General features: G+C 48.7%; 3 protein-coding genes across 3 annotated transcripts; 1 reads left to right on the forward strand and 2 right to left on the reverse strand.

Annotated features, from left to right (window-relative positions):
- Positions 1 to 62: 62 nt before the first annotated feature.
- Positions 63 to 3,462, reverse strand: DFJ58DRAFT_664336 (cytoplasmic protein; the record flags this gene model as incomplete). The annotated part of the gene is made up of 9 exons (XM_041382425.1): positions 63 to 679; positions 733 to 1,135; positions 1,182 to 1,382; positions 1,486 to 1,944; positions 1,993 to 2,217; positions 2,272 to 2,481; positions 2,529 to 2,801; positions 2,860 to 3,153; positions 3,202 to 3,462. The coding sequence occupies 9 exons, from the start codon at positions 3,460 to 3,462 to the stop codon at positions 63 to 65; spliced, it is 2,943 nt and encodes a 980-aa protein (XP_041241117.1).
- A 225-nt stretch (positions 3,463 to 3,687) lies between these two features.
- DFJ58DRAFT_706179 (uncharacterized protein) lies at positions 3,688 to 5,294 on the reverse strand. Its single transcript, XM_041383725.1, has 3 exons — positions 5,099 to 5,294; positions 3,962 to 5,047; positions 3,688 to 3,908 (listed from the first exon to the last, which is right to left on the reverse strand). The coding sequence occupies exons 1-3, from the start codon at positions 5,183 to 5,185 to the stop codon at positions 3,765 to 3,767; spliced, it is 1,317 nt and encodes a 438-aa protein (XP_041241118.1). The 5' UTR covers positions 5,186 to 5,294; the 3' UTR covers positions 3,688 to 3,764.
- Positions 5,295 to 6,882: 1,588 nt separating this feature from the next.
- On the forward strand, positions 6,883 to 8,737 carry DFJ58DRAFT_893770 (uncharacterized protein; the record flags this gene model as incomplete). Its single annotated transcript, XM_041394816.1, has 3 exons — positions 6,883 to 6,907; positions 6,968 to 8,211; positions 8,261 to 8,737. 3 exons carry the CDS (start codon positions 6,883 to 6,885, stop codon positions 8,735 to 8,737), a joined length of 1,746 nt encoding a protein of 581 aa, XP_041241119.1.
- Positions 8,738 to 13,064: the final 4,327 nt, after the last annotated feature.

Below are 13,064 nucleotides of genomic sequence, written 5' to 3' on the forward strand. Positions count from 1 at the left end.
ACTGATCGCGTGCGAGCGAGAGCAGAAGAACAAAAAAAAAGAAGAAAACGATACAGATGCAGTTACAACCCGAGGTTCGACATCACCCTCGAAACCTCATCAACAACATCAGCATCGCTCCTCATCGCAGCTCGCTGCGACGAGGAGCCAATGACAGCTGATGACCGCGGACCATACACGCTCGGGAACGACGGCGCCGTAGCACTCGTCGGACTCGAATCTCCACCCGCTGTCGACGTCGTAGGCGACTCAGGCTGCGGTAGCCTATTGCTCGCCTCTGTGATACGAGAGAGCGAATACGTGAGGTCGAGCGACTGCGCCCGGTTCTGCAATGATCGGGGCTTGCTGATCTGTTCCTTAATTTTTGACTCGAGCAGCGAGTCTGACCCGCGCTTGAGCGCGTCTTCGGTATTTCGTGGTCGTGTAGCCATCCCCGTGCCCTGAGTCTGTGTCATTAAGGGTTTGGGATCGGAGATAGGCGACTTACGATCGGGGGGTAGCGGTGTCCAGTAATCGAGGCCCGTTCCTGGCGGACCATATGCTGATTGAGAGTCCTCATGCTCCTCCAGGTCGTATATGTATGCAGGAGCATTAAACAATGCTTTTACGTCTGGCGATGAGTTTGCCATCCTCAACCTCCGATCGCCCAGTATCTCCGAACGGGTAAGTTCAACCGATTCTATAAAATCAAAATCGTTAGCACCTACGTAAAAAAACACCAAAGACACACACCATGCCTCCTCGCAGTCGACAACACCTTACTATCAAAGTGCGGGAACGCCTCCGCGAACGAATCACCTCGTTTATGCGTATGTGCCGTGGGCGACGGGTACACATGGACATTATGGTTCAGCAAGAACTGCTCCAACAACTCCCTTGCCGCGAGCAAGAAATCTGAATTGCTCCTCTGGCAATGGAACTTGAACGAGTACTCGCCCACGTCTCCGACCGCGACTGACGACGCAGAGGCGCCATTGGTGGGGCTCGACGTAGATGCTTTGACGTTCGGGGTGATGATCACTTGGAATTCGCGCTTGATGCGCTCCACGAAGGTTATGAAGTCGGCGGATGCACAGACTTTGGGTAGATCAGCGCTGGGTGGGACCGCCATGTCTGCTTCGAAGGGGACGTGTTCCTGCTCTGACGTCAGAACCAAACTCGACATAGCAAAGAATACGTACCAGCAACATCGCAGCAGCGATCTGCACCTGACTCTCGGGGCCAAAAATCGTTACTACATCCGAAGAGGTCTCCTTGTCAGGGAATCGTACGCGCGAGTTGGTCTTGGTCTCGATATCGTGTATGAATATTGCCTTCTCGCCAAGCAGCACGCGGTGGTATCGCCGGGGAATTGATAGCGTCTCGTTCACATAGTCCTTGTCCTGCGCCTCGTCAGCACCCACCTCCCAGATGCCAAGAGTAAAGGGATGGAAATAGATAAAGGGAAAGAGGGGACAAACGGGTGATGGGTAAAGCCGGACGCACCTTCGGATTCACGATCTCCATCACCGACTGCTTCAGGTTCTCCAGATTGGTCGCATTCTTCGAGGGCGTCCTCGCCACCACATTGTCCTCATTATCATTGTACCCTCCCAGAGCCGCAAACTCCTCTGCGTTGCTAAACTTGACATACACCCCATACTTTTTCATTATCCGCTGGATATTTCGGCCGCCAATCCCGATGATGCGTTTGTGGTACGCCTCAGGTACATGGAAGGATATCTCCGCCGGAAGCTCTTCTTGCAAGAGAGTGAGACCAGTGAGCACGGAAGCGTCGTTGCCAGAAACATCAATAAGGAAGTTGTGATCGTTGAATGTCTCAAATTTGATCTTGACATTCGTCGTCTGCATGATTTTGTTGATCTTGCCGTTCTTCTTCCCTGAGATGAATTCTCGGTGCTCATTGGCTAGCTCGACTTGGAAGCGAATCTCGTGGTGGAATGCCTGGATTGTGTCAGTGCATGCTCAACTTGGCGAGGGAATAAGGCGCACCTTGACGATGTCCAATTCTAGAATCATATTCACCGCAGCGCGTACCTCGTACTCTAGACCATGCATCTCGAAGCACATGCTCTTGAACACGACTTCTGCACCAGTCGTGAGTGAGATTTGCTTCAGGAGCGTGGTCACTTGGGAAGAGTTGAGGGTTGTAGGCGGGAGGAGGACGTTGAACTGGATGGGTAGGAGCCAGAACGATGCGACGTAGTATTGGCAGGCCTGAAGTCCCAGATGTACTGAATGATATTAAATAAAGAAGAGAAGAAGACGTACGAGTTGCATTATAGACCGAATTGTACGCTGCACATTCACACGGTGGTCCCCGAAGACGGTGATGAGGCTGGCGGAGCTACCTATAGGCGGGAATTGGACAAATGTAGCATTGTCGCTCATGATAGACTTGAGGTCTTCTGCTCGGTCGAGGACCATCCAGTCGAGTTTGCGAGGGACGATGACGGTGTCGCGCGAGATGACGGATTTTCTCTGAGGAGACGTTAGAAAGACGCATAAGGGTTGGCTGACAGACGGACCTTGTTAACGGACAACTGGTACAACATGTCCCTCGCTCTTTGTACTCCAAAGAACTCGCCGGTGATCCATATGATGTTTTGACCCTGGCGCACTCCGGGTGTAGGTGTCGTGTTTGAAATGATATCAGGGCCCACCAATGCCTGCAAGGGGGAAGGGAAGTAAATATTTGTAGCAGTCTCCTCCTGGATGCTCTGGAGGACGTGTCTCTTCCTCCCTGCGACGATCGCATGGAGCTTCTGGTCGATCTCGCACATTTCGGAATGAAGACCGCTCTAAGGGCATTAATACGTCAGCCAAAGATGAAATGAGAAGAAAAGGGGTGTAACGTACGAGTTCGTCTAGCATGACCAATAAACGGACCCTTGCTAATTCCGTAGCGTCGCCCTGACCTGTGATGACGAGTTCGCATACACGTTCTGTTTCGAGACCGCTCCAACCTGCGCTATTTACGCCGTCTGGGGGAGTTCGGCTACTAAGGGCAAGAGGGGAGTTTACTACAGCGATATGAGCGAGAGTAGCGCCTGCGATGTCGTCCAGTTTTCGACGGACGTCGGATTTGAGGGTTGGTTTTGAGGCAGGAGCGTCTAGGATATCAGCGCGGGCGACTTTGATTGCTGTGCGATGCTGTGCAAAAGATGAGATAATTGAAGAGAAAAAGAGAGAGAGACGGACCTGAACTGGACAGTCCTTGAGTAGCATACCACGGGCAGCCATGACCTGCTGGTAAGGACCGGAGATATAAAAGTTGCAACCGCGGTGAGTATGGTCTGGAAGTAGATAGGAAATGTGTAAGTTGTGGATGGACATTGCGTGTATAACGAGTTTGTCGACATCTTCTGGAGGTGCTGGGTCGGGTGGAAGAGAATTTGGGAATTCTGAGTGACTATGGCGTGTGCGACGTGGATGAGTGAAGGAAGTTGAGTAAATGTCCATTGTTGTAGGATAAGAGAGAGAGAGAGGAGTAAGAGGGGTATGTTTCTGAAATTTAATAGGAGGGATGGGGGTATCCCGACGCACGAAAAAGAATTACCAAGTTGGAACTTAAAATTGTGATTTAAACTGGTATCACGCTGTGCGTCGAGAGAAAGAGAAGAGAAAAGAAAGGAAAGAAAGTAAGAAGAGCAAGTCAAGGTGGAGGAGGACGACGACGACGTTGACGACGTTGAAAATGCACCGCTGGGTTTCAATTTTATAAAATTACAAAGAGTCACTGCACAGACCAACGAGCGACCCGACTAGACTAGGTCACTATCGATATCATCAAACAACTTTTCGAAACAACTCTTTCCTATAGTATTGAAATGCTTGTATGGTTCCAATGGTGATAGCTTCTCTCCGCATAAATAACAAAAATGTTGTTTACACTTTATGCATGTCATCTGCGCATCTGGGGTAATAAAGGGGGATTCACAGAAGAACGTTAAATACTCACATGATTACACCCCACACTCTTCTCCACTTGAACCCCGCATCCAGGACATCCCATACTACACCTCGAAATCCACTCACGAGTCAATCGATCCTCCTCGTACTTCAAAACAAGCCTCTCAACATTCCTTCTACCCCACCGTCTCTCGATCTCAAGCCGTCTAACATCCCCCTCTGCCAACCCCACATACTCCATCACAAACGATTCCGTCATTTGCAACGGACAGTCGCTGATCGGCCCGTGCCACGTTCGCCTACAAAACGCACAAAACACAAACCCGCACCTCGGACACGTACGTAACCTCCCCCACCCGCTATCTTCGTCCTCTTCCGGACTCGGTACAGGCGTCTGGCACAGCGCTACAGGACAATGCACCATCCCAGGATCCCGCTCTAACGCCCTCTTGGCTCTGAGCCACTTCCACCTCTTCACCTCTTCCTCGTCAACCACTCTTGCTATGTCCTCCTCGCTAGCCTCGTGTCCCGCTTTTACGCACACAGGATCAGGGCACCCGACACGACCGATATCACCCTCCCTTATACACGACCCCCAGAAATCTGATAGGCACGAACGACAGAATATATGGGTACATGCAAGTCGAACGCAATGCCTTCCTTTGTGTGCAGACAAACATATCGCGCAGGGAAACGACGTTTCACCAAATGCAGCATCTTGGGCGTGGGTGTTGTAGGATTCGAGCAGTGGAAGGAGGGAGGGGTTGATTATCGTGATGTTCCCGGGTTCCAAGAACTCTGCTCCGCTGATGAATGCTACCCAGGCATAGAGAACCCCTGGCGAATCATGCGTCCACATTCCAGCGAGCTGCGTGTACAGGTCACTGCTGGTATACCATCCATGCGTGCACATCAGCGATGTAATACGGGGTGGTGCACGCAACGGGTACTCTGGCGGAAGGTTCAATGCAAGCAAGAAAGGCGGCAGTGCAGTAAGCGGGCTTGTGTGAGAGTGATTTTGAGATGATACGATAGACACACTCCGTGCGGGTGACAATTCTACCGGGATCTCTAGCTTGACCGTACGCCCAAAGGGCCCAGCATCGTTGGATATACACACGTCTGGGTAGATCGACTGCTCGTCCAGCCATTAGCATTTAATCCCGTACTTTAATTTCGAACGCACCTTTAGTACTTCCCACTCCTCCTCCTGCATCATAGCACACTCTTCATTGACAATACACTCCTCATACGGGATACCCTTCGAAGACATCAAAGCAGGAGAAAAAAGAACGCGCAAGTGAACTTTCCACGGGGTGCCCGGTGTAGTGATAAGTCCCGAGTCAGATACTTAGTCCGAGTCACGTGCATCCGCATTGGCCGCATCCGTTTCTCGCCAGACAAATCGTGGCCACTGGTACGTTGAACCAAGGTTCCAGGCCCAATAATAACGTCGGGTCAATGTTCCAAGTCCTCAGGCTATCATCATTTGCATCATGATCCGTAATCATATTCCCAACCTGCTGCAAGCGGCGATCGACCCCTCGTCAACACGCTGCAGTTCATCTTTTCCCGACCCTTCCATCCCAGTCCAACTTGAAATTCTGTTCCGTGCTGCGAATATATTCCTGATCTGAATGACTGTCACTCCCGCGATTCTGCACAGCCAGAGTTCCTCCCACTTTGTATGAGAAACTGACGGACACGATAAACTCCAGCCGTGAAATTGTTGCTGCCGGCACACTGCAAAGCGGAGCGGAGTGGGACCGTCAATTTTTGGGAGCGAAGTTGGAGGCATCAAAATCTCGGCATGTGACCAGTTCGGAGGCTGTGCTGAATTTGATTCGTGGAGTTGCTACACGCACATGCCGGCAGGGTTTTTTTTATAATCAACAACCAACTTCTCTCATTGCTGTGTTCACATTGATAGCGGAATGACATACACAGAACGGCAGGGACTCGGACGCTCGTGATCAGTACATTTGTCTCATGGCCGGTTCAGCCTTACGATCTTCCAGTGGACTCGGAACTGCTGCTGCACGGGTGATGCATTCGTATGTGCGGCAATATATAGTCTGTCGTTCCGGTCACCAACTTCAACTGATCCGAGGCGTTGCCTATTTTGGTCATATGTATGTCCGCTGTCAACATGACGTTTACAAGCATCTTCGAATCCAAGAGTTTTCGTACAAGGTTGTTGATAAGACCAAAATCGTCTGTTAGCGCACATGAACTGGTCACTACGTATACCCTATTTGCAACATACCATTGAATTTGGTCACAACCGACAGACCGACGTGCTCACTGCTACGACCTCCGTGATGTGGAAAGCAAGAGGAGGTAATTATATACCCTGCTGATTAGCGAAGGGCTGTCCAAAACTTAACGATCATTATGATAGACGCTGATTTGGCAGAATAGATGCACACGATGACACAACACTGGGAATAATGCAAAAGATTCAGGCGAAATTCACGACTGAACTAGCATGCTCAGGCTGATCACTTCGTGAACATGTCCACGCATATCCTACCCAGGCGAACCATAAAGACGTGGTCTGTGCTCATAGGTTATTCGTTGAAACCTGGAGTTGGTCCTTGGGTAAGTAGTGTTGAGGTGGGTATCTCCGACGGTAATGCATTCACTGGCAGGCTCGGGTATGAGCGCTAGTCAATTTATCTTGTCTTTACACCTATCCACGTAACCTTCATTGACAGATGCACACAGGAATGAATCTATTGCAGATAGCCATGGCGATGTGGGCCTTATCATTTGAGGTCGCGGTGACTTCGCGCACATATAAAACACGCACAATGTCTTGATTCTTGACATTGCCCTCTGTTCCTTTCTACAGCAATTTAGTGAGTCATTTTCTATGAAATACTGGCGCTACTAAAGGCCGCGGTGCTGGTTTCTAGTACACCGAGGATATTCGTACGCATCGCATCTACCTTGGGTAGCTGAAAAAGAATGCGTTTACACAGCTCTCAGGCATGTAAGTGCAATAAATTGCACGTAGCTTTCTGCTTTCTGACCCATCCCCCCTGCCTACTAGTAACTCTCTTACTATTGGTGCACTCCGTCGACAAAGTCGTTGGACTGGACTTGTCTCAGTGTTTCAGCGACATCACGACGAATGCAAGTCTTACCAATAATTTAGTTGGCCTCCTCGATAGCAACGGTTATCCCGTGTCGAATATTTCCGACGCGGCAGCGATCAGCTACTCGCTGTGCACCTCTGTCTGTGGGAACACGCGGGATTTCCAGTGGCTTGCACTTTCGCAAGATTTCAGTTCGTGGCTACTGCCATATCTTGCATTGATTTCGCAGCTCCCCTTTGGGGCACAGTACAGGTCTGATGATATCATGTCTGCTATTTTGACCGTCGGCTCACCAGTACTTGCTGGTTACTCTCTATTCGTCACCCTCCTCAATTCTCGCTGGATCAATCACCGATTTCGTCAATTGCCGGTGAAATATCCCAATTCACATTTCGCACTCTCCATTGTCAGCAGCCTTCAGCAAGTCCCGCTAGATCTGCATTCCATTGACTTCGCCTCTCTTGTTGTCCTTCCGGAAAACGACTGCTGGTGGAAAATTTTATCTCAGCAGATGAACTACACTCATAAGTGGTCAGCTGCGTCCGCAACCTCCATTGCCTGGGTCATTATCGCCTATATCCTGTCTATAGCCAATTCACCGTCAAATGCTTTTACAAGCACTCAGGCCGACGGTGGAGCCACTGGTTCAATGTGGCTATGGTTGGTTCCAATAGTAGCTGGATGGCTGGTACTATCCCCGAAATGCGATTTCAATCGCTTACAAGCAGCTTATGATCGTGCCGACGAACATGCGCACACGGAATCGACAAATGTTCCTGCTGGAACCTCCACCCAAAGAGCTTTAACCATAACTGCTCAGGATCATGAAGTGATGTCTCCAGACGAACTCCTCACTCCTCCGGTGTTTAATTACTCGCGCTCGTTGCCATGGGCAAACACAGCAGACACAATGTTCCAGGTGTTCGAAGCGGCATCAGAGAAGGTTCGAAACCGTATTCCCGTCAATAAACCCGACGAGGATGGTGTGTGGGCCAGCGATTTAAGATCTGCTATCCACCCCGACAACCGACGTGGGACTCATGAGCAAATCAGAGCGTATTGTGCGATAACTGCGCAGCGCAGCCACTGGGTGCCTGGAGTGTTCACAAGAATGGCTTTCGCGTCATGTGTTTCGCTTGCGTTACAATGGGGAACAGTTGGAGGAGCGATTATAATAGAGTGGTTCACCCCTACGACAGTGCGTTTCCTCTGGTATATGTGATATCATGTTGGCTAAATTCAAGCAGGGCATGGGGTGTCGATCTCTGAGTTACTTTATTTATGGAGCCGTATCGACTATCATTTGGATGATGCTCCTGATCTCCAGTATTCTCGCCCACTATTCTGCAGCTTATTCCAATCGAAAACCATCGTCTGCACGAGAATCACCGCCTCGACAAGAACCACTGTCTGCACGTGTTTCTCTGGCACTCTGGCACTGCCTACGAAGGATGGGCAAACTGCTGGCCATTACAAATTCCGGCTGGGTGATCACGACATGCATTCTCCAGTATTCCGACATCTACGATACATGCTTCTGCAATTCCAGCATGCTTAGTAGGGGGGCTGCTGCATACATCACGATCTTCGAAACCTCAGCCCAAGCTGCATTGGCCAAGAGTGCCTGGTTCGGTGCCCTTTCCCTAGCGTGTGGCTCTGCGTTAGCTTTCTTCGTCATAGTGGGTCTTTTGGTGGATACTATTCCGACAGAACCATCGTTGTAATTCATCCTAAGGTGCTGTCTGACAGCCCCCGTGCAATATACCTTCCGTGCAATATACCTTTGACTTACTTGTTCTGATCTGCGCATAACTCCTGACGACACTCATTAGTTTTTTCTTTCTACAGTATAAATACTTGGTTTCACTCTGTCAATGTTCATGTCATAGATCCTAGTACCTTACCCCCACTCCTTATCTCTTACTGATTATTGTTTGTGTCTCCTCGATACTAACCGTACATAGTTTATGGACAACCCTTAGGAGTTGCACTACCTTGTTTTTGGACTCTCCAATATTTCAAACTATCTACATAGTATTCGGTCCGGATGCATTCTTCCACTGTTTCCTATAGCTATCTTTGTGTCTGCTGCGCTGTTTATGTTTGCAGCAATATTGCTTCCTACCGAAATGTGTTCGCGAATCTGGTGATCTGTACACGCCTGATCTTACAGACTGCGGGGAAGATGAAGATGGCTTTATAAGTCTCATGCACACGGCAGACTCCAAAAGTTTGAATTCAAATTCCGTGTCCAGTTGTAAACATGCATCAAATGATCTATTTATGATCAGTCGTAGATCAAATTAATCCCAATGAAACAAAACAACATAAATGAAAGAACTTCAGCAGTCACTATCGCGGGCAGGCGAAGTCCCTGAGACTTGTCTTCCAAATCTAATGTCACCAGGGGGTGCTGGTAACTCTGGGAGTGATTTATGAGATCTGGTGTTGTCTCCGAGATCATTGGAGGTAGAGGGCGAAATGTTGGGGTCCGGGGTTAGCCCACGTGCAGGAGTATCCACGACAGAGGCAGTAGCTTGGTGGAGCTATGGCCCGGTTAGGTCCTATGAATAATGAGAGTAGTAATTATTATCTGTTTGCGGGCGCCAGAGGATGAGGTTTTAGTAATGCCACTTCACGGCTGCGGCTATTTTCACCTGGCCCTTTGTAACCTAACACTGCATAGTAATCGTAGTGTGTAGTCAAGTGATCAATAGAAGACCTCCAGGTATCCTCATGCGAGAGCTCGCAGTCAAGAGGATCATGATAGTTACAGGAAGGCACTTAACCGTGACTAATCACTCCTTACCTTGATTTGAAACCCCGATCGACTATTGGCCGGGAACTTGCCCCGTGACGTCGACAATACTTATTCTGCAACACCACCCTGGTGGTTCCGAACCACACTACAGCTACCTTGACAAAATTGGAACCATATGGGGATTACTCGTCATCGGAATGAGTGCCTCTCTTTGGATCAGCTCGTCTCTTGGAAAGTACGTCCCTGACCTTTCCCTTCCTAGTATTCCCTAATATATGGTGCGTAGTAGCACCAGTAACGCTGAGTACTAGTACATACAGACAACCATCAAGTATCTTTCGAGAGTCTTCACTGCCGATGCGTACGGTCGGATCCAGCATACAAAGTCTAGGTCGTGGTTCGGGCAAATATTGATACCACTCCACAGCTATGTATAGTATCATGTGGTTCGGGTGACGGGTCTAGTTGAGTTCCTGGCATCTAAGCTACGTGTATCAGAAGCAGATGCTTACCGGTTCCATGGAGGGCCCAGATTTCTTGACACGTACGGTGACCTCTCTATCGGTTTGTACGAGGACTTTCCTGGACCAGATGCCACGAAAGCGCTAGTAGGTCTTGGATCCCGCCCATGCCTTCTGCGCCTACATGCATTCAGCTGTGCTTAACATGTTGACCGTGACTAGGTTTGACACTATTTTAGGCATTGCCTACTATAAGGTATGTCTCCGAACCACTATGTAGCCTAGTGCTGGCGGTTGTGTCAAGTTCGTACGTCTGCAGTTCAGATGCTCTGGATTGTTTATCCGCCAACCTTTAGTTCTGCCTATACCCTCACCCTGAAGTCCGTTGGCAAGCGCAATCCATTCTGATACAAGTACCGAGTACTTTCAAAAAACATTTTTTCTACTGGGATATAAATGCAAGCCGTCTTCCTAATGCTAACTGCCACTGACAGAATCAGAGCTACTGTTTCTCTTGACATCACCTAGCACGAGCCATGCGTTTCTCATTCCTCCTCGCAGTTGTCGCGTCTTTGACAACATCTATGTCTGTCAGCGCATGTGCGACTTTAAACGGGCTATGTGGCTCGAGCAGCCCGGAAAATGACACATGCTGCACAGGCCTTGCATGTACGACGGGTGTGAGTACGAGTCGTTCGCTCTGTATTCAACCCCACGACTCACCTTTGAGCCTTGTACCAATAGGACTTCGGCTCCAACCTGTACTGCCATTAACCCTCTCCAGGTTAGCTTGGCAGACTGAGCATGTCGCAACAGTGAGTCGTGTTTCTTTTGCGTTGTTACAGTGGTTGATCGCACGATATGCAGTTCGTTGCGGAGTTGATCGATATGCTTATTTCTATACATGTTTTCCTGACGCCTCGACAAAACTCCTGAATCAATTACTATAGTGTTTATAAAAGACCTCATCATGTCATTCGACTTGCGTACGTTTTACATAACGTACAAGACAACTGGTGCCTTCAACCAACATCGAAGTAGGTGTACATGACGTTTGAAGATCATTCGGAATGAAGAAGGGGCTAGTGTGAATGGCACTCGAACTGCACCAAATATTCTGATGGATACTGCTCCTGAGCAATTTAAGCGCGGAAACATCATGTGATATTTGTTCTTTCAATTCGTGGCAGTGCCGCATTAATGATCAGTACTAATTGACCTCCATGATACTGTGCAACGCTTGCAATTGGCACTCCTCTAACTGATGTATCTACTTGTCTCTGAAGTCCTCCTGGGAGTATACTGCTGCATCTGAATGACCAATCGTCTGTACTCGAGAAATCATTCTTTCAGAACTCCTGCAGTGCATTGCAGAACATGCAAAACCTTTTACTGACCCTTGCAATGGATTTGCTTTGGGGCGACATGTATGATCTACTGCTGGGCTGTGTAGCAAGGCTACACAAATGATATATCGTAGTAGTGCAAAGGTCAGCGCGCATCATGCCCTGTTCCAAATTCATTAGCTCACTGAGCAGCTAAACGCAGAACTTCCAGTCCAAAGGCATTGAACCATTATCTGAGCACGATACCCGTAATTTTTTGTTTCAGGCTGCCTGCGTACGCTCACTGCCTGTATCATTCTGTCAACGATCATCTTCATTTTCTCTCAGTTGCCTCTCAGTCCATTCCGTAGCTTAGTCATTTGCCTTTGTTCAAATTGTGCCTGTCTGCCTTCATTCAAACCCACAGATTCGAGTCATTCGACCGAGACGATAACTACCTTGCCATAACCTGTATCCTATCCTCCGGACACTGCCGTTGGCCAACTTTGAGGTATCAAAATGCTTCAAAGTTGGCCAACGATGGAAGACAACTTGGTCATTGGTATGGTCCTGACTCATTGTAGTAAAACCAATGCAGATAGCCAACTCATGCCACGGGCCCGTGCAGTTATTTTATCGCACCCTCGATTTTTGTTTCAAGTCTTCTATACGCGTGTCTTTGTCCCAGTAAGAACCACAAGCACGATCTCTGGGTCGGGACGTGCGTGAGGTGAGACATCATGATGACGTCGGTGCCATACAGCATGCACATGCCACTCCTTCCATGGGATGATTCGATCACTGCATTTTTCTGTCTCGAATTCGCATCAGTACTGGTTTGTTTACGCTACCTCAAATACTCGCATACACTTAAACTATGTCACCAGAGGATGGCGCATTCCACTCTAGGTTCCATGCATAGTTGCACTTATTTACTACTTTCTTGTCCACTCGAAGGGGTCTGCAATGGCTTTGCACATCAATGTAGCCAAGCTTGCAGGAGAAAAATCCCCTTTTCGACATGTCAAGAGATTGGCCAGATTTTCAACGGATCATTTGTTCGTTCGTTCATTCATTCATCAGTCATCGGAGCATTAGTCGATGGCTAGGTGGCGCATGCTTCTCGTCGGGAAGGCTGAGTGTAGTACCGGGTTTTATCTATGCGAGTGCATACTTTAAGACTGGTTAACTGTGTAGTCTTACCCATGGCATCGCTAAGATGATTGCACTTTAAATTTGTAACAACATGCTCACTACTACTAGTGGGTGACGAGAATGCGTCAAAAACGAGGAACGAATATTTACTTGTCAAATCATCACCACAGACTGTCCTCTGTATTTTTCGGTTCATCCAGTACGTAGAATACTTATTTTTCTTACCACTAATGCGTTTGCGAATGCCATTATAAAGGTGCTTATCTTATAAGTTGTTACCAAGGTTTCTACCGCATGTGTTACGACTTACGAGAGTTTGATTCGTTGGGTCATGTGACCGTCGCGTAAC

This window comes from Suillus subalutaceus (genome assembly GCF_016647625.1).
Source record: "Suillus subalutaceus strain FC151 chromosome Unknown DFJ58scaffold_95, whole genome shotgun sequence".
Taxonomy (NCBI): Eukaryota; Fungi; Basidiomycota; class Agaricomycetes; order Boletales; family Suillaceae; genus Suillus; species Suillus subalutaceus.